Raw genomic sequence first — 21,646 nt, forward strand, 5'->3', positions numbered from 1 at the left:
ATGACCTCACCCCAGGGGCAAACCAACTGAGAAAGTGAGACCACTTTGGCTAGAGGAGATCCCGAACTCCTACAAGGCAGGCAGTACCCCACCATGGAAGCCCCAGCTTCTCAAACTTCGTTGTATTAGGTGTCTGCTTTAGTTAATTATGTTAATGATCAGCCAGTGGTCAGTGATGTCACCTGAATATACTGAGTGGCTTCTGTAGACAGAGTACAGTGCTAAATACTGAATATAATGGGGAAAGAAAACCCTGGACCCCTGGCTTTAGTAGAGAAATGAAAATTCATCACACAGATTAATATATTCATAAAGTGTTTGAAGTCCAATGAAGGAAAAGTATAGGGGGCTAGGAGAGAGTTATAAAGAGATCCTTATTTAGATTTGAGGGAAAAAGAAAGGCTTCTTTGAGGAAGTGACAACTAATTGAGGCCTGAAAGATAAAGAGGGGGTTAGCCTTCAAAGTGGGAGAGAAGAAGCCACAGGCTCACCCTGAATTGGCTTTTTTGGGAATGGGAAGGTCGTGAGGACCTTGGGTTTATCTTAAGCAGAATTATCGGCTTTGAGTGGTGGGGTGGTGTGATTTGCTTTACATTTAAGAATGATGACTCAATTCACGCTACTGGTTTGGGAAGTGAAGTCTGTTTTTTAAGAAAATAAACCATGACATGTGTACATGTTTGTGCTAAGGACTTTGCAACCTGAGATTTTGCCCAGGAAGAAAGATGAGAGTGAGAAATGCTCATAGGAAAAGCAGTTGCCTATAATAAGAGGGCACAATCACCTTGGACGTGGTAATTCCATTTTGCAGGGTCTCTTTGCCTTAGCTGCCTCAGGGTGACTGGGCCAGCTGAACCGAGATGAGCCCCTATTGAAATGCTTATAAACAGTCTGGCCCCTGTGAAGCAGGAAGCCTCATGTCTTCGAAGCTTAAGTCAGTCGTATTCCAAGATTTGAATTGGAGCAAATTATCTTCCTAAAGATAGAAGCATCCCGAGGATTTTTGATTAACTTTTAATTATTGAGAGGGTCTTGTTTTAGCAACGTAAGCATCTAAATAAAACACAACCTGAAAAGCCTTTGAGAAAATTTAAAGCATTCAGTAGTGATAAATCATATGTAAACTTGTAAACGGCAGGGTTGGTTTGCATTCTTTTTCTCAAGGGCCTAATATTCCAGGGACAAGAGAAATAATAATGCTAAAGAAATGTCTTTTTATGGTCTATTTGCATATACGGGACATTACAGAAAGGCAGTTATAAACTATCGTTGCAAAGATTTTCTTTTTAAATTGACTTTGTATGAATACTGTGACAATTTGGAGAGTTAAGAAACATATTTATCATGTTACTGCCTTTGTAAGCTTTTTGTTTTATTAGCTTTCCATGGCCACCCCCATAGGGAAAGATTAAGTTTAGTCTTTTAGAATTCAGGATTCTGGATTGCACTTCCGTTTTAGCTTCCTGCTACATTATTATTCAAATATAAACATCCAGTACATTTACCATTACACGTTTTCTACAGTCTAGAGATTGTAGCATTTCTTTAGAATAAATGACTGAACTTAGTAGAAGGATTCTAGAGATATATAAGCATGAACATGGAATTGATTTTCTTTCAATGTGCAAGAGTAGCAGAACTTGAAGTCGGGAGTGTGGAGTTGGTGACCTCCGGGATTTTCTCTCTACTGTGTCCTTCCTATATATTGATTTTTAACTCCCTTTCCACATCCTTTTCCATTCCCCCTTTGGCTAGATGTTGTACTGAACACCAGCCAGGGAAACTGTGCCTTGGGGTGAATCTTTACCTAAAATGTTTTCCCCTTAACATACAGTATGTATACTGGTGCTTGCTGGTGTATGCAGACAGTGTAGAATGTATTCACAGTCCCTGCATCTAGAGATTCAGAATTAATCAGAGGGAGGCATGTGGAGCTTCTGTGTCACATTGAGATGTCAGCTGTTGTCACTTTCATTTCCCTGGCAGCACCTCAGGTAGTAAGCTAGAGCTGAATTATGCAGTGCAACCAGTCTTTTTTGTGTGTGTGTATGACTCTAGGGTTGCTATTAAGTAGTAAAGGTTTTTGCGACTTAGGAAAGAATTGATTTCTAGTTCTCCTGAAGTCCTTTTTGTCCTTCCACACTCCGACAGAGAGCTCCTTTGTAGCTATCATGTTGTTTGCTTCTAACTAGAGAACCGGTTATTAAAGAGCTAGGGCCTTACCTGTCCATATGTGTTATTTCAGCCATACTGAACACAGGTCCTACAAACTCGCTGTTCCAAAGGCTGGCAGCAGACTACTGCTTACAATCCAAGACTAAACATCTTATTGACACGCCTTACAGTTGTGTCTATGACACAGTGTCACACATGCACACAGAGGGTTAACATCTCACTGAATAAGCACTTTCGCTCTCCAGGATTTGGAAAGACATGGATGATGAATGCAGAGCTTATTAGTGATTTCTGTGTTATTTGATGTTCATTGCTTTGTGTGTTTCTGGAATGGATAAACTGAAATTCTATGGCAAACCCATATTTGTTATCGCTGTCTGCAGTAAATCCTTGTGCTCTGCAATGGGATCGTCTGCCTGCACTCCATCAGTGTTATCCCCGCTTACTGGAAAGTATCATCTGCTGAAATTAAATGTGACAAGCATTTGAAAGTCTGGATTGCACTCCCCCACCCAGATGGTGCCCAGGTCATCCTTCGGTGATGAGCCACTGAAATGTTTCTTTTAATTCAGATGTTTTCCTAATAGTCCTGCAGGATGAGGTTAGCTTATATTTCTCTTAATTTACATATTTTTGCAGGAATCTAGCTAAGGTTGTCACGTTTCTCTGAATTGGTGACGAATGTTGATAGAACTCTATGAAAGTATTTTTATAAGAAGGCTGAATTGCATTTGATTTGATGGCCTCAGTCTGACACTGTTGATATCTTATAAATTGAGAAATCAGAAAAAATAATTTTGTATAGAAGGAAACCGAGCTCTGACTGACTGTACTTTATGAGAGATTAAAATAGGAAATGTTGTTTAATATGTTATAGTTAAAAAGCTTTTTGTTTTGTAATCAAAAAAGTAATTCCAAGAGGCTGCTTTTCTTAAAGTCCCTCTGTTTATTTTAATTATTCAGAGTTCCCCCCAACCGCTAAAAATGATAAGATGATAAATGAACATTTATTGAACCCTAACTCTAAGCCAGGCATTCTGTTAGGTGCTTGAAATACTAAACTGATTAAGACACAGCACCTACTCTTGACAAACTCACAATCTAGCAGGAAGATTAGTATTTAAATGAATACTTGCTCTGGTGTGACAGGTATTATAATTGTAGAATTCACAGTGTACAGTAATGGCTCAAAGGAATAACACATTTTGCCTCAAAACTAAAGGTGATATATACAGAATGCAGGCAGAAAGTGGGGTGCATGGTTTATAAATAATTTAAAAACAATAATAAATCCAATTAAAAGTTGGACTCCTTTTTATTATCCTCATATGCTGACAGTTCTAAACAGTGCCAGTGTTAAACCCTCCTCCCACTGAGATGGACTTCGAATGCCCTGCCCCTGGCAACCATTGGTGGTGATTGTATTGGGAGCAGCGAGGGGGTAGGGAGGTGGCCAAGGAAAGCTCCAGATGGCAGGATGACAAATTCTGGAAAAAGATGAGGAGTTTCTCAAGTAGGAAATATGGAAGGGCATTCCAGGAAGGCCCCCAGCACATATATAAAGACATATTAAACAGCATACTTGACTGCAGTGCAGGGGGAAATAGAAGTTATTTTCAATAGATGGTGATGATCCATTAGATATCCATATGGAAAAGCCATTAGTCTCAACTCCTATCTTGTAAGTGTATTCTACACCATAATCAATTCTAGGTAGCTTGCAGATCTCAATGTGCAATGTAAAACAATTAAAGTTTAGAGGAAAGTAGAAGGTGGTCATGATCTTTGTCTTTTAAACAGAACACAAAAGTCTCTAAAAGGAAAGATAAATGAGAACTTGGAGCATATTAAAATTATTTCTTTTTTACAAAAGATACTATTAGGAGAGTTAAAAAGCATCCCACAAAATGGGAAGAGATTTTCCCAATGCATATATGTGACTAAAGACTCATACCTAGCATGTATAAAGAACTCTTAAAATCAGGAAGGAAAGACATATAATTCAATAGGAAAAAGAACCAGGCAATAGATATGAAGAACCACTTTACAAGAGTGTATATCCAAATGGCCAGTAAACACATGAAAAGGCACTCAGCTGCATTAGTCATTAGGAAAATGCAAAATAAAACCATAACATGATACCACTGTACACCCACCAGCGCAGCCAAAATGAAGGAGGGGGAAAATGTTTTGGCAAGGATGTGGAGCACATGGAAGGAAAGTTTCGCGCTGTTTGTGGGCGTGTAAATTGGCACAAGAACGTTGGAAGATTGTTTGGTGGCACCTCCTGGGCCTTCCTATATGCACAATTAATAACCTGGTGATTCCACACCTAGATATACACTCCACAGAAATGTCCCGTGTTTACCAAAGGACATATAAAGAATGTTCATAACAGCACTCTTCACAATAGATACTGGAAACTAACCAAATGCCCATGAACAGTAGACTGGAAAAATTCTCTGTATATTCATGTAGTAGACGACTATATGGCAGTGAGAATGAACAAATGACAACTGCACACAAAAATGTGGAGGAATCTTACAAACAATGCTGAGCAAAAGACACACAAGAATAGTAGTCAAGACAAGCCTCTTAGATAGCCTCATCCACCAGAGGGCAGACAGCAGAAGCAAGAAGAACTACAATCCTGCAGACTGCGGAACAAAAACCACGTTCACAGAAAGATAGACAACATGAAAGGCAGAGGGCTATGTACCAGATGAAGGAACAAGATAAAACCCCAGAAAAACAACTAAATGAAGTGGAGATAGGCAACCTTCCAGAAAAAGAATTCAGAATAATGATAGTGAAGATGATCCAGGACCTTGGAAAAACAATGGAGGCAAAGATAGAGAAGATGCAAGAAATGTTTAACAAAGACATAGAAGAATTAAAGAACAAATTAACAGAGATGAACAATACAATAACTGAAATGAAAACTACACTAGAAGGAATCAATAGCAGAATAACTGAGGCAGAAGAATGGATAAGTGACCTGGAAGACAGAATGGTGGAATTCACTGCTGTGGAACAGAATAAAGAAAAAAGAATGAAAAGAAATGAAGACAGCCTAAGAGACCTCTGGGACAACATTAAACGCAACAGCATTTGTATTATAAGGGTCCCAGAAGGAGAAGAGAGAGAGAAAGGATCCAAGAAAATATTTGAAGAGATTATAGTCAAAAACTTCCTTAACATGGGAAAGGAAACAGCCACCCAAGTCCAGAAAGTGCAGCAAGTCCCATACAGGATAAACCCAAGGAGAAACACTTCGAGACACATAGTACTCAAATTGGCAAAAATTAAAGACAAAAATTATTGAAAGCAGCAAGGGAAAAACGACAGATAACATACAAGGGAACTCCCATAAGGTTAACAGCAGATTTCTCAGCAGAAACGCTACAAGCCAGAAGGGAGTGGCATGATATACTTAAAGTGATGAAAGGGAAGAACCTACAACCAAGATTAATCTACTCCGCAAAGATCTCGTTCAGATTCGATGGAGAAATCAAAAGCTTTACAGACAAGCAAAAGAGAATTCAGCACCACCAAACCAACTCTACAACAAATGCTAAAGGAACTTCTCTAAGTGGGAAACACAAGAGAAGAAAAGGACCTACAAAAACAAACCCAAAACAATTAAGAAAATGGTCATAGGAACACACATTTTGATAATCACCTTAAACGTGAATGGATTAAATGCTCCAACCAAAAGACACAGGCTTGCTGAATGGATACAGAAACAAGACCCATATAGATGCTGTCTATAAGAGACCCACTTCAGACATAGGGACACATACGAACTGAAAGTGAGGGGATGGAAAAAGGTCTTCCATGCAAATGGAAATCAAAAGACAGCTGGAGTAGCAATACTCATACCAGATAAAACAGACTTTAAAATAAAGAATGTTACAAGAGACAAGGAAGGCCACTACATAATCAGCAAGGGATCAATCCAAGAAGAAGATACAACAATTATAAACATATATGCACCCAACATAGGAGCACCTCAATACATAAGGCAACTGCTAACAGCTCTAAAAGAGGAAATCGACAGAAACACAATAATAGTGGGGGACTTGAACACCTCACTTACACCAATGGACAGATCATCCAAAATGAAAATAAATAAGGAAACAGAAGCTTTAAATGACACAATAGAGCAGATAGATTTAATTGATATTTATAGGACATTCCATCCAAAAACAGCAGATTACACTTTCTTCTCAACTGCCCATGGAACACTCTCCAGGATAGATCACATCCTGGGTCACAAATCAAGCCTCAGTAAATTTAAGAAAATCGAAATCATATCAAGCATCTTTTCTGACCACAATGCTATGAGATTAGAAATGAATTACAGGGGAAAAAACATAAAAAACACAAACACATGGAGGCTAAACATTACGTTACTAAATAACCAAGAGATCACTGAAGAAATCAAAGAGGAAATCAAAAAATACCTAGAGAAAAATGACAATGAAAACACAACAATCCAAAACCTATGGGATGCAGCAAAAGCAGTTTTAAGAGGGAAGTTTATAGCTATACAAGCCTACCTCAAGAGATAAGAAAAATCTCAAATAAATAATCTAACCTTACACCTAAAGGAACTAGAGAAAGAAGAACAAACAAAACCCAAAGTCAGCAGAAGGAAAGAAGTCATAAAGATCCGAGCAGAAATAAATGAAATAGAAACAAAGAAAGCAATAGCAAAGATCAAAATAACTAAAAGCTGGTTCTTTGAGAAGATAAACAGAATTGATAAACCATTAGCCAGACTCACCAAGAAAAAGAGGGAGAGGACTCAAATCAATAAAATTAGAAATGAAAAAGGAGAAGTTACAACAGACACTGCAGAAATACAAAGCATCCTGAGAGACTACTACAAGCAGTGCTACGCCAATAAAATGGACAACCTGGAAGACATGGACAAATTCTTAGAAAGGTATAACCTTCCAAGACTGGACCAGGAAGAAATAGAAAATATGAAAAGACCAATCACAAGTAATGAAATTGAAACTGTGATTAAAAATCTTCCAACAAACAAAAGGCCAGGACCAGATGGCTTCATAGGTGAATTCTATCAAACATTTAGAGAAGAGCTAACACCCATCCTTCTCAAACTCTTCCAAAAAACTGCAGAGGAAGGAACGCTCCCAAAGTCATTCTCTGAGGCCACCATCACCCTGATACCAAAACCAGACAAGGATACTACAAAAAAAGAAAATTACAGACCAATATCACTGATGAATATAGATGCAAAAATCCTCAACAAAGTACTTGCAAGTGGAATCAAACAACACATTAAAAGGATCATACACTACGATCAAGTGGGATTTATCCCAGGGATGCGAGGATTCTTCAATATATGCAAATCAATCAATGTGATACACCATATTAACAAACTGAAGGGGAAAAACCATATGATCATCTCAATAGATGCAGAAAAAGCTTTTGACAAAATTCAACACCCATTTATGATAAAAACTCTCCAGAAAGTATGCATGGAGGGAACCTACCTCAACATAATAAAGGCCATATACAACAAACCCACAGCAAACATCATTCTCAATGGTGAAAACCTGAAAGCATTTCCTCTAAGATCAGGAAGAATACAAGGTTGTCCACTCTCACCACTATTATTCAACACAGTTTTGGAAGTCCTAGCCACGGCAATCAGAGAAGAAACAGAAATAAAGGGAATACCAATTAGAAAGAAGAAGTAAAACTGTCACTGTTTGCAGATGACATGATACTATACATGGAGAATCCTAAAGATGCCACCAGAAAACTATGAGAGCTAATCAATGAATTTGATAAAGTTGCAGGATACAAAATTAATGCTCAGAAATCACTTACATTCCTATACAGTAATGATGAAAAATCTGAAGGTGAAATTAAGGAAACACTCCCATTTACCATTGCAACAAAAAGAATAAAATACCTAGGAATAAACCTACCTAGGGAGACAAAAGACCTGCATGCAGAAAACTGTAAGACACTGATGAAAGAGATTAAAGATGACACCAACAGATGGAGAGATATACCATGTTCTTGGATTGGAAGAATCAATATTGTGAAAATGACTCTACTACCCAAAGCAATCTACAGATTCAATGCAATCCCTATCAAATTACCAATGGCATTTTTCACAGAACTAGAACAAAAAATCTTAAAATTTGTATGAAGACACAAAGACCTCGAATAGTCAAAGCAGTCTTGAGGGGAAAAAACGGAGCTGGAGGAATCAGACTCCCTGACTTCAGACTATACTACAAAGCTACAGTAATCAAGACAATATGGTACTGGCACAAAAACAGAAACATAGATCAATGGAACAATATAGAAAGCCCAGAGGTAAACCCACGCACGTATGGTCAATTAATCTATGACAAAGGAGGCAAGGATATACAATGGAGAAAAGACAGCCTCTTCAATAAGTGGTGCTGGGAAAACTGGACTGCTACTTGTAAAAGAATGAAAGTGGAGCACTCCCTAACACCGTACACAAAAATAAACTAAAAATAGATTAGAAACCTAAATGTAAGACAGGACACTATAAAACTCTTAGAGGAAAACATAGGAAGAACACTCTGACATAAATCACAGCAATATCTTTTTGTTCCACTCCTAGAGTAATGGAAATAAAAACAAAAATAAACAAATGGGACCTAATGAAACTTAAAAGCTTATGCACAGCAAAGGGAACCATAAGCAAGAGGAAAAGACAACCCTCAGAATGGTAGAAAATATTTGCCAATGAATCAACGGACAAAGGATTAATCTCCAAAATATATAAACAGCTCATACAGCTCGATATTAAAAAAACAAAGAACCCAATCCAAAAATGGGCAGAAGGCCTAAATAGACATTTCTCCAAAGAAGACATACAGATGGCCAAGAAACACATGAAAAGTTCTTCAACATCACTAATTATTAGAGAAATGCAAATCAAAACTACAACGAGTGGCTTCCCTGGTGGCGCAGTGGTTGAGAGTCCACCTGCTGATGCAGGGGACACGGGTTTGTGCCCCGGTCCAGGAAGATCCCACATGCTGCGGAGTGGCTGGACCGTGAGCCATGGCCGCTGAGCCTGCGTGTCCAGAGCCTGTGCTCCGCAACGGGAGAGGCCACAACAGTGAGAGGCCTGCGTACCACAAAAAAAAAAAAAGAAAAAAAAAGAAAAAGAAAACTACAATGAGGTATCACCTCACACCAGTTAGAATGGGCATCATCAGAAAATCTACAAACAACAAATGCTGGAGAGGGTGTGGAGAAAAGGGAACCCTCTTACACTGTTGGTTGGAATGTAAATTGATACAGCCACTATGGAGAACAGTATGGAGGTTTCTTAAAAAACTAAAGGTAGAACTACCATATGATCCAGCTATCCCAGTACTGGGCATATACCCAGAGAAAACCACAATTCAAAAAGACCCATGCACCCCAATGTTCATTGAAGAACTGTTTACAATAGCCAGGTCATGGAAGCAACCTAAATGCCCATCAACAGACGAATGGATAAAGAAGATGTGGCACATATATACAATGGAATATTACTCAGCCATAAAAAGGAACAAAATTGGGTCATTTGTTGAGACGTGGATGGATCTAGAGACTGTCATACAGAGTGAAGTAAGTCAGAAAGAGAAAAACATATTGTATATTGTATATGTGGAACCTAGATAAATGGTAGAGATGAACCGGTTTGCAGGGCAGAAATTGAGATACAGATGTAGAGAACAAACGTATGGACACCAAGGGGGTAAAGTGGTGGGGGGTGGTGGTGGTGGGATCAATTGGGAGATTGGGATTGACATGTATATACTGATGTGTATAAAATTGATGACTAATAAGAACCTGCTATATAAAAAAATGAAAAAAAATAAGATACAAGAATATATTGTACAACGCAGGGAATACAGCCAATGTTTTATGTTATAAAAAAAGAAGAAGAGTAGGCAAAAGTAAGTAATGGTGTTCAGGGATTTGACAGTGGTTACCTTGTGGGGCAGTGACCGTAAGCAGGCATGGGGGTGCTTTGAGGCTGTTTCTTAAGCCAAGTGGTAGGGACACAGCTCTATGTGTGTGTATTTTATGCTTGTGTCTTTGTATAAAAGAGTTAAACGAAAAGGTTTTTAAAAATCCAGCATCGATAATTTAGGTAACCAGTTCAGTATAGAATGTAGGTGGAAAACTGATAGAAGATGATCACGTAGAGTTACAAAGCAGCAGAATATGGAAAGCCTATATGCCATATTAAGGCATTGTACTTGGTGTATGGACAGACACAGTGGAGAACAATGCAGGCTATGAGCTATACCATGGCTAGATGTGCATTTGAAACAGATCTTTGGTGGCAACAGGACAGAAAAACAGATGGTCTATAAAGAAACTGGAGCCAAGGAGATCATTCATTTACTCAACCGATATTTATTGAAGGATTACTGTGTCAACATGGGGGATATGGCTGTGAACAAGACAAAGTCCTTGCCCTCATGGAGCTTACCTGGTAATTGGGAAAGCAGATGATAAATAACACACAAATAAAGACACAAATAAGATATCAAATTGAGATGTTTTATAAAGAAAAATTTATTACAGTAAAGAAATCGTGAAAGGAGGAGGCTCTTTTAGATATGGTGGTCAGGAGAGGATGCATTAAGGATGTGGCACTTGAGCAGAGACCTAAACAGGATGAGGGAGTGAGTCATAAAAATATCCAGAGAGGAGAGTCCCAGGCAGAAGGGACAGCAAACACAAAGCTTCTGAAAGGGAAAAAAGTTGGTGTATTTAATATTCAAGGAACATCACTGAGGAGGAGAGTGCATAATGGAGAAAGCGGTTGGAAATAAGATCAAAAAGGTAACAAGGTGCCAAATCATAAGGGTCTTCTAAAACATGGTAAGGACATTAGATTTTCTATTACTCAAGAGACAGCAGGAGGCTAAGTATCATAGCAAATACCCCCAAATCGTGGTGGCTTATTAGCAAAGCAAAAGTTTATTTTTTGTTCATGCAAAGTTCCAGTGGGATGTGGTCAAAAGATTTTTCCTAGTCACTGTCCTTTGCATAGTGGAGGGTCATGGTCACTTGGGGACCAGGCTTCTTCAATATTAGGAATCCATCACCTTATGCTCTCAAGGTCACTATGGAATCCTAACATTCTTGAGCCAGCAGGTAGAAGGGAGAAGAAGCATGGAGTACCATGCACCCAGTACTTAACCAGTTGACCTGGAAGTGACACAATTCTGCTCGCATTCTCTTGGCAAGAACAAGTCACGTGGTCCTCCTGTACGCAAGGAATAACCAGGAAATGGAATCCCCAGCTGGGCAGCCACTTCCCAATATCAGCTCCATAAAAAAAGGGGAGTGTGACTCTTTGGAGATCAGCTAAATGAAATTTCTTTGTTGCAGGTTTTATCATAATTAGGATGAAAAGCCATTGGAGACGCACTAATAGGGTAGTAACGAAGTCTTAAAAATCCCCCTGGCTGCTGGCTGGATTATAATCTGTGGCTGTGGGGACATTAAAGAAGCAAGGAGACCAATTTTAAGGAAGTTTCTTTAGGTTAGACATGATGGTGACTTGGACCAGGGTGATAGCAGCACAGGAGGAAAAATGTGGTTGAATTTGGGATAGATTTTGAAGGTGGAGCCAGTAAGATTTGCCTATAGGTTGGATATGTAAGATATGAAAGAGACTAAGGAAAGGATTTTGGCCTGGAAAACTAGGTGACTGGGAGGTGCCCTTTAATGAGATGATGCCCAAATGGCATGTTGCTTCTCAAATGCCATCTTCTTAATTATGCCTCCCAGGCCACCCTGTTTTACACTGTAGCCCACGTGAACACCAGGAGCTCTTCTCTCTACTCTGTTCTTTCACTCATCACCCATCCTTCATAATATACTGTGTAATTTACATATTTATCACTGTTGATTGTTGATTGTTCGTACTGGAGTGTAAGTTCCATCAGGGCAGAGTTTTATAATGTTTTGGGCGCTCATTGTCCCATGTGCCTAAAAAAGTGTCTGGCAGAGTCGTCTGGCTTATGTGTGGAGTGAATGAATGGTGGACACGGGAGGAGTAGGTATAGGTGAGAGCATGGAATGAAGGCCTTTGCTCGAGATGCTTATTAGACATTCAAAATATGTTGGATAGTTGGATATACTGGTTTGGAGTCCAGAAAAAAGGTCGTGCATGGAGATGTATTTTTGTGTGTGTGTGTGGTATGCGGGCCTCTCACAGTTGTGGCCTCTCCCGTTGCGGAGCACAGGCTCCGGACTCTCAGGCTCCGGACGCTCAGGCTCAGTGGCCGTGGCTCACGGGCCCAGTTGCTCCGCAGCATGTGGGATCCTCCCGGACCAGGGCACGAACCCGTGTCCCCTGCGTCGGCAGGCGGACTCTCAACCACTGCGCCACCGGGGAAGCCCTGGAGATGTATTTTTAGTAGTCAAAAGCATATTGACAATAGATTCTTAAGGCCATGGAACTGGATAAGATCATGTAGGGAATTATGAGAAGTCTAGAGTAATTAACTGGGTCAGACACTGCTGGGAGGTTAAGTTGAGGACTGAGACTGACCATTGGATAGCAACGTGAGGTTCTTAGCAAAACAGTTTCATGGAGGGGTTGGGATGAGACTCTGATTGGAGTGAACTCAGAAGACAAAGGGAGTTTAAGTTGTGGAGAAAGCGAGTGTAGCCAAAATTCTTTTGAGAAATTATTACCAAGGGGTGCAAAGAAATAGGGTGATATCTGGAAAATATCCAGCATCTGGAAGGAAAAGGGTCAAGGGGGGGTATGTCTTTTTTTAGGACAAAAGATATTACGGTGTGTTTACATTGTGATGAGGATGATCTAATAAAGAGAGAAAAAAACAGGTTATTCAGGAGAATGGGGGAGAACCACAAAAGGCCCTTAAGGAGTAAGAAGTAATGTTATACAGTGCACACAAATGATGGGATTAGGAAAGAGTGAGTTTATTTGGATAAAAGACAATTACAATTTTTTTAAGATAATAGATTGAGGATCTGAACAGTGAAACTAGAAAGGAGGAGATAGATATGTAAGAAGTAAGCACATTGAATCAACATATTCTAGTCCTGTATGGAGGAAGAACTTCTAGAACAGCGGTTCTCAAACGTGAGCACGTATCAGAATCACTTGTAGGATTTATGAAACACGGATTACTGGGCCCAGCCCACAGAGTTCTGATACAGCAGGTCCAGGATTGTATCTGAGAATTCGCATTTTTAACGAGTTGCCGGTGCCTCTCTCTCAAAGTACCATGTGGATGGAGTCCAGCAACATCAGTATCCCCCAGGAGCTTATTAGAAATGCAGAATGTCCAGCTCCACTCCAGACCCATCGGATCAGATTCTGTCTTTTAACAAGTGATTTATTTGCATGATGAAGTTCGAGAATCACCGTTCTAGGATAGTGTTGTTCAGCCTTGTCCCCAGGTGATTCCAACATGCAGCTATGATTGAGAACAGCTGACTCAGGGTGACCCCAAGGTATATTGCCTGCATGACTAGGTGAATGTGAAGTGTCATCAAATAAGATAAAAAATTCATACGGAGGAGCAGGTGTGTGGAGGTTGACAGAGTGCAGCTTTTGACAGGCTATATTTGAAGATTCCTTTGGGACATCAGCTGAAGCTCTTCAGTTGAGTATTTAGATCTTGAAGCTGGGAGAGGGATGGAAGATCAATCTCACTCAGTGACAGATCTGAGCGTCATCAGCATGGAAGTAATAATTCACATTAGGGGTGTTGAGGACCTCAGCTCAAGAAAATGAGAAAACTGGCAAAGAGGTCCAAGGAAGGCACATGAGCCAGGGTAGAAGAGAACCCTGCAGAGGAAGTGGGAAGAGCAGCGTGAAAGGTGTGAGCACAGGCAGGAGTTGGCAGGACGTGGAAGCTGAAGTGAGGGTTGTAGACAGAAGGAAGAGTCAGTGATGTTTTCTGTCTCAGAAAGTTCCAGTAAGGCTTCCCTGGTGGCACAGTGGTTGAGAATCCTCCTGCCAGTGCAGGGAACACAGGTTCTAGCCCTGGTCTGAGAAGATCCCATGTGCCACGGAGCAACTAAGCCCATGTGCCACAGCTACTGAGCTTGCGCTCTAGAACCCGCGTGCCACAACTACTAAAGCCCGCACGCCACAACTACTGAGCCCGTGTGCCACAACTACTGAGCCCGTGTGCCACAACTACTGAGCCTGCATGCTGCAGCTACTGAAGCCCACACACCTAGAGCCCGTGCTCTGCGACAAGAGAAGCCACTGCAATGAGAAGCCTGTGCACTGCAACAAAGAGTAGACCCCGGTCGCTGCAACTAGAGAAAGCCCACGCACAGCAATGAAGACCCAATGCAGCCAAACATAAATAAATAAATAAATAAACAAACAAACAAATAGATTTATTAAAAAAATAAAAAAGAAAGTTCCAGTAATATAGACTGAAAAATATCAGTTATCTGTCATTTGGGAAATCACAAGTGGCCTTGCCATGCACAGTTCTGGGCAGGGGTAGCTGCAAAGCCGCGGGGCAGAAGTTTTAGCAGGAAACAGGAGACAAGGAAGTGGGATTGTCAGACATGGACGATCGTTCCAAGAAGCTTGGCTGTGCTGAAAAGGACAGAGTGAGTGCTAGAAGATGTCAGTGGAAAGCAAGTTTTCAACTTGGCCAAGACCGGAATCTTGCCACTGGCCATTAGGACAGAGCCATTGGTTAGTCAAGGGGGAAACTACTGAATCAAGATGTCGGGAAGAATGGAAGCCAGGGCATCCGGGGGGTCAGCCTCAGTAGGAGCAAGGAGATGGGTATGAATATAGATAAATTTGGAGTTGAGGGGTTGGGAAGTGGGAAAATTTCCGTTTTATAGCTTCAGTTTTCTCTAGGAAGTAGGGGTCAAAGTCATTTGCTTGGAAAGAGTTGGGGGGGATCTTGGAGATTTATTTTTTAAATTTTCATGTACTTTCACAAAAGATAAAAACTCCTATCTACATGTAAAATATATCATATACCTAGATTTTTAAAATTATGTATCATAAACTTCGTTCCTTATGAAATAACCCATTTCCAAACACTGACCAGGAAAGATTACTAGTAAGAACACCCAAAGATGAATTCCTACCCGATATCCTTATTTTCAACCTTAATTTTCCTCCAGCGCTTTCTCCCTGTTTCACTTATAACTAAAATTAGTTGTTTTTCTCCTGATAATTTCTCGTTGTATCTCTCTTCTGCTTGTTAAGTTAATCATTGGGGTGTTTGTTCTTGCCGTTTCCCACGTGATGAAGTGTTTCTACTCTCTCCGTTCTCACCATTCCCATCTCATTCAAATTAATTCTTTTCAAGCAAGATTTCTGAATGCCAGACCTCTCCTTGTAATCGCAGTGACATGAAGATAGCCTTTATGTTTTTGAGTTATAAATATAACACATTCCTATATAGAAATGTAAACCACATAAAGGAGGAAGTAAAACGTCAGTTCCCAATTGTGTGTGTGTGGGTGTGTATGTTTGTGTTGCTTTCTGTGACCCTTTACATAAAGTCCCAGTCAAAGTAGGTTGGAAAGCGGTAATTTGTCTCCTAATCCTGGATAGGAAACCAGGAGGGGATGGCCTGTTTTATGTCACTGCCATGTCTCTCTGCACGGTGTGTGTCAACAGTTTCTCTTTCATGAGTTGGTCCTTGTGTCATCCAAACAGCATAAAACCTACCTGGCTCTCTTGGTTTTTCACTATAGATTATTGGGGGTGGAAGTTTTTTAAATTATAAATTGTTGAAGAATACGATTCCAGAAGTTTGATGGAGTCCCGTTCCCTCTTGGCAGATTTAGGCTTTGAGTCCTGCCATATCTGGTCCATTTGCCCAGGTCTCTGATGGTGAGTTGGGGTCCACCGCAGCCTCTCAGTTACTAGCAGACAGAGATCTGGTGGGGAGTGAGATGGACCCACCTGAGGACCTGAACCTGGTGTGTTCTCCCCACGGAGGTGGGAAGCACAGGAGAGCAGGGATGCAGTGTGGCCTAGGGAGTCTGTGCTCTGACCGATAGGACCAGCCTCTCCTCCCCAGAGAGAGAAGTGGTAAGAGATGGGTGAGAGGCACAGTGTTACCCCATCATGGGGAGGAGAGCTGACTTCTCCGCCATGAGTAGGAGGAAGGATGGGCGGGACACACAAAGCCGAGGACCAGAAAGATGAAAGCAGTCATTCGTGACCACACACTCGTGGATGGTAGAGTCTGAATACAAGCCCAGATTGATGTGACTTAAAACCTTAGCCTTTGTGGGACTGGACCTCACTTCCACGATGCCTCCTTCATTGTGAAGACTCACTGGAATGTAATACCTTTCTAGTGATAGGGGGTGTGGGTCAGCTTCCTCTTATGTATGTAGATGGCCAGGAATTGGACTGTGGATTCATAGACTAAAAACAGGCAGAGGAGAGCCTGGAAAGTAGCCCCAGACTCAGAAGCAACCCCAAGCTTAAGAGGGGATGGGCCCGTGAGATTGTTTCCCAGTTCTCCATCCTTCGCTTTCTAGCCTCACTCACTCTGAGATGCCTTGATGTGATGTGACAGCTCATTTCATGGGTCCCAGTAATAATTAATATGGAAAAAAGCAATTGACTTGAAAAATTGGGAAACTGGGTCTATACCGTATGCTATTATTTAGGAACGATGTAGAAACAAAGCTAAAAGTGCCTGCCTGGGAAGAAAACTGGTCCCTCTCGTCTGGTATCTGGAGTTCTGCAGCTCTTGAATGAAGGGGAGGGGGTGGGTCTTACTTATTACCACATATACTTAAAGAAAAATAATTTGATCAGTGGCCGTTCTAAGTGGTTTTTGTGTATCTTTCAGATGTCGCCCATTTAATGTGGTTTGAAAGACTCTATGTTTGGCTTCAGTGTTTTGAAAAATACATCTTGTACCCAGCAATCATTTTGAATGCCCTTACTACGGATGCATTTTCAATAAGCAATTACCGGAGACTTGGTACCCAGTAAGTGGATAACTGTTTATTCTCATCATGATTTGGATCACCACGTTTTCAAAATCGAGTGGGTTTCCTCTGAACAGGCTGCAGCAGAAGCCAACTTCTGTCTACCAATGATGGGCCACGTAACAGTAAGCCATGGTGGTCTCAAACTCGCTGGAGCTAGGTGGTTATTGTAGAGGGACTGGGGGGCAAACGAAGTTAGATCTGCTTGGAGTGATCTTGTGAATAGACATCAGTAGATTTGAAAATCACCTTGCAAACGCTTAGTCAGGAGCGTTAAGAAGATGACCGAAGTGCAGTGTGATGCCAGGGTTCCTGGCATTCCAACCGTCGTGCTTAGAGCTTTATTATGAAGTACCTCTAGCACTTCACGCAGCAAAGCCTCGAGCATTTTGTGTTTGAGGGAGGGGGAACTTAATCGCTGTTACTGCTCTCTTTGCATTTCTCAGGAAAAGCCTCATAATTTAAAAAAATGGACCACAGAGAGACTTCATATCCTCAAGATGCCCGTTTTTGCAAAGCATTAACAGCATACAGCTGAGTTAGTGGTTTCATGTTTTAAAAGGAACTCTGAAATTACAAACGGAAACCTACTTGATAATTTGTGGATGTGTTGTTCTGACAAAAGGTTGACATTTCTGTTCAAATAAGTTCATAAAGGAGGATGATGTGAAAGAGATTCCTTCCCAGATTCGCATATGAGTCGCTTTGCTTAAACGTTACGTGCCCAAGTCAACCCTGATTCATAATCCCAAGCATGCCTCCTCTTCCCTTTGGGCTGCGATGAGGACAAATTAATGAGTATTTGCCCAGGATGGAGCAAACTCAGGCGGGAGGCACGTGAATTCTCGGCTGCACCTTGAGTAGATTCATAGCCGCACGAAGCAGACACTAAATGAAACGACCCTACAGCCTTCCTGTCTTCATCAGACTCTGCCTTCCTTCCAGTCTAGAACTGTGTCAGTCAGACCAGGGCAGGAAGTCCATGCCTTTTGGTATTTAAAATCCTAGACTTCGGATCCAGGGATGAAACTTAGTCTCACTGGATGAAGAAGGCAGGTGATGAGGTTACAGACCTCTTGTATAGTTTGAGTAGGGCCCCATCCCTGAGCTAACCCTACCTCTAGAACACTGAGTGCTTTTCTAGTAAGCAGGTGTTTCCAGTGTGGTACCATCTTAGCTGACCCCGTGACGACATTCTGAAACAAGGCACATCCCCAGTTTTCAGAACAAGGACTCACAGTCAGAACCACAGCAGTCACACATGTACCGGTGCTGCCCAGGGATAGCGAGCTAAAGGATTGAAAGTCCTCGCTTCCTAACATTAGGACTAGGGCTTCAAGCTAAGACTGCCAGTTGAGGCCAGGCAGCTCTGGCTGTTGGCAGAGGATGGATGCATGGGTTGGGAATTATGCAGAGTCAGATAAACAGTTCAGAGAGAGTCTACTTTGAAGTAAAATTAATCTCTATCCCCTGTCATTTTTCTCCAGACACTAAAGTCAGAAAGTAGCACCTCACCCGTGTACCTCCAAATAATCTTGATTTGATGATACGAACAGAATTCTTTTGCTCGGAGCCCTAAGTTGATAACTCCTTTATATTCTTGAGGCATCCGTCTGACGACTTAAAAAAAAATCTCTCAGGATTTCAAGCACCCCACTAGACCAGCTGTTCTCAGACAGGATGGCAGGAGGCCATATGTCAGCATCACCTAGAGACCTGTTTCAAACCGTGTAAGCCCAGCTCACACCCTGCCCTCATTGAGAACCATGGGACCAGATAGTGAACTCTTCAATGACAGGCACTGTTTCTTTTTCAGCTTTCAGTGCCATCGTTCCAGTAAGTGGTAGAAGGAAGGATGGATGGTTGGATGGATGGATGGATGGATGGATGGATGATTGAGTGGGGGGCTGGTACATGGTGAGTGGGTGCATCATGATAACTGGTTAGGTATTTATATTTCCCAGCCTGATCTAAAAGGATGCTTTGCACCTGTCCCAGGCCATTGTTCCCGGATTGCTACCTAATCCTTTATAAGACCTTTAGCTAAACCTACAACAACCTATGAATCGTTGAATGTAACCATTACAGTTGCAATGTTACAAGAGCCATAGACGTCACTCCTTAAGAGCTCTCTTAATCTTCACCAGTCATCATTAATAAACATAAAACGAATGCTGTCCATTTTAGTCATAGTCACAGGAAACAAACTTTAGAGTTGAGCCTCATCTAGCTTTGGCCTGAATAACCCGGAAAGTCACTGATCTCCTTTGAAAACCAGAATATCCCTGGTCTTGGGACACCTTACCCTTGGGATCCCCCCAAGGGCTTTGGCTATGCCACAGAGATTCTTGGACCCGGGGCTGTTGTCAGAGGTGAGTGGACCTGCAGTCATGTTTTCATACTGATTTTTCATCACAGGCGTTAGTTGTCCACTGGAGAAGGAAAGGGTCACGGAGCGGTGCTCAGCCTTGCTGCAGGAACAGAGTTTACTGAAGGTCTTACCACTCTCCCCAGACCCGCATGTAATCAAGGGCTACTTTCTCTCAGAAGCCAAACCTAAGCCCATCACACAAGGACTTTGACCAGACCTCCTCAGATGCATCCTGGGACAGGGTGGAATCAATTGCTACACTAGGTCTGAAGGCATATAAAATATCAAATTGAGGCCAATGGAAGTGCTAACATTAGATCTTCCTGATGACAAAAATGACAGTTTTGTATTCGATAGATGCCAAGACTTGGGAAACACGTTTTGAATGCCCCAGTCCTGAGACAGGATATTATTAATGCTGATAAGGGTCTAGAGCTCAGGATCCCGCTAGGATTAGGGAAATTCAGGCCTGCCCCCTTACCCCCATTTTCTGTACTTAGAAAAAGAAAACCTCTCTTTGTGATAAACAACAGGGTCCTACTGTACAGCACAGGGAACTGTATTCACTATCCTGTGATAAACCATAAAGGAAAAGAATACATATATGTATCGCTGAATCACTTTGCTGTACAGCAGAAACTAACACAACATTGTAAATCAACTGTACTTCAATAAAATTAAAAAGGAAAAAGGAAACCTCTCTTTCAAGTGCAACTGTTCCCTGGAAAGTATTGCCACTTTTGTCTTTCTTTTGAGTTCCCAAATAGGATGTTCTAATTGAGGGGACTCTGGCTAAAATGTGCAAGGCCTTCTTTCAGGAAGACCCCTCAGGGTGGTAGTGGCTTGCTGTGTCCAGCTCTTCTGAGCACTAATCAGTTGCCTTCCTATCTCAAGGTGGGAAGATCATTGGCCTCTCTGTCTGCTGGGACTGCACGTGCTTCTGACACGTGTTAGTAACCCGACTCCCTAGACAGGAGCATTCAGGAGTTCAGTCCTCACAGCAAAGTCCTGCTGTTTCTCTGCCGGGCTGCCTCTGTCGTGCTCCTTAACTCAAAAGGCCTATGTCATGGGGGCCTGTGTCATGTTGATGATGTAATTTTCAGTGGAAAAAAAAGGGAGATCGGAAAGCTTATGTTTACAAAGACAGCAAATATGGTGGAAAACATTAGAAGTCAATATGTAAAGTAAAAATGGTATTATTGAGATAGTGGGATCTTTTTCCTCTTTTCAGAATTTAATATTAGCTATTGCTACGTCATTGATTCGGTGAGATTCTTTTGTAATAGAAAGGCTTACACTGAGCAGATGCTAACAGGGACAGCCTGCTCTGTTTTCTCACTTGCCACCAAGCTCCCCGTGGAACCTGGCAGTGCAGTAGTCCTTCAGATAAGCTCCAAGGGAGCTCTGTGTCCTGCATTGCAAAGTCCTGGGGACGATGGTGACGCTGACTCTAGTGGCAGAGTCTGTGTTGGCGAGTCCCTCGGGATGGAGTTTCACTCCTAGCTCCACTCTGTGTGAACGTACGCTCAAACTCTGAGACGCCGTTTACTCCTCTGTACAACGAGGATAATAAAGGGCCCAGCATCTTGGCTTTTTGTAAAGGGCATAACGCACAGTAAACGCTCAAGAAACGTGAGCCATTGTCGCTCACCTAGTAGGGTACGGGCTGTGAAGTGATCACTTCCTTTCTTTCCTTTTCAACAGCTGGGACATTTTCCTGATGGTCATAGCGGGCATGAAGCTACTGCGGACCTCCTTCTGTAACCCAGTCCACCAGTTTACTCACTTGGGCTTCACCGTCATCTTTTTCCATTTCGACTACAAAGACATTTCAGAGAGTTTCTTACTGGATTTCTTCATGGTGTCCATTTTATTCAGCAAGGCAAGTAGATTAGCTCTTTTCTTCATTTCAGTATGTAAAAGGTGCATTTCTCATCAAATGCTTTAAGAGTTTGAAACATTTTCTTTTAAAAACAATTAAGGCATGAATTTACATTGAATTGCGTATGCGTGTCACACTCCTGCTGCCATTTGAGGAACATTCCCCATGGAATAGAAATATGCCATGTTATTTGCCAAAAATCA

General features: G+C 41.5%; 1 protein-coding gene across 1 annotated transcript in view; it reads left to right on the forward strand.

Annotated features, from left to right (window-relative positions):
• The window catches only part of PCNX2 (pecanex 2), a gene marked incomplete at its 3' end in the record, with an annotated part of 278,430 nt that overhangs the window by 134,496 nt on the left and 122,288 nt on the right, over positions 1-21,646 (forward strand). Inside the window, exons 20-21 of the mRNA XM_082854963.1 lie at positions 17,049-17,190; positions 21,266-21,443. Of these exons, the coding sequence (XP_082711089.1) occupies positions 17,049-17,190; positions 21,266-21,443 (320 nt within the window). The remainder of the gene's footprint in view (positions 1-17,048; positions 17,191-21,265; positions 21,444-21,646) is intronic.

Source organism: Leucopleurus acutus, assembly GCF_964270905.1.
Source record: "Leucopleurus acutus genome assembly, chromosome: 14".
NCBI lineage: Eukaryota > Metazoa > Chordata > Mammalia > Artiodactyla > Delphinidae > Leucopleurus > Leucopleurus acutus.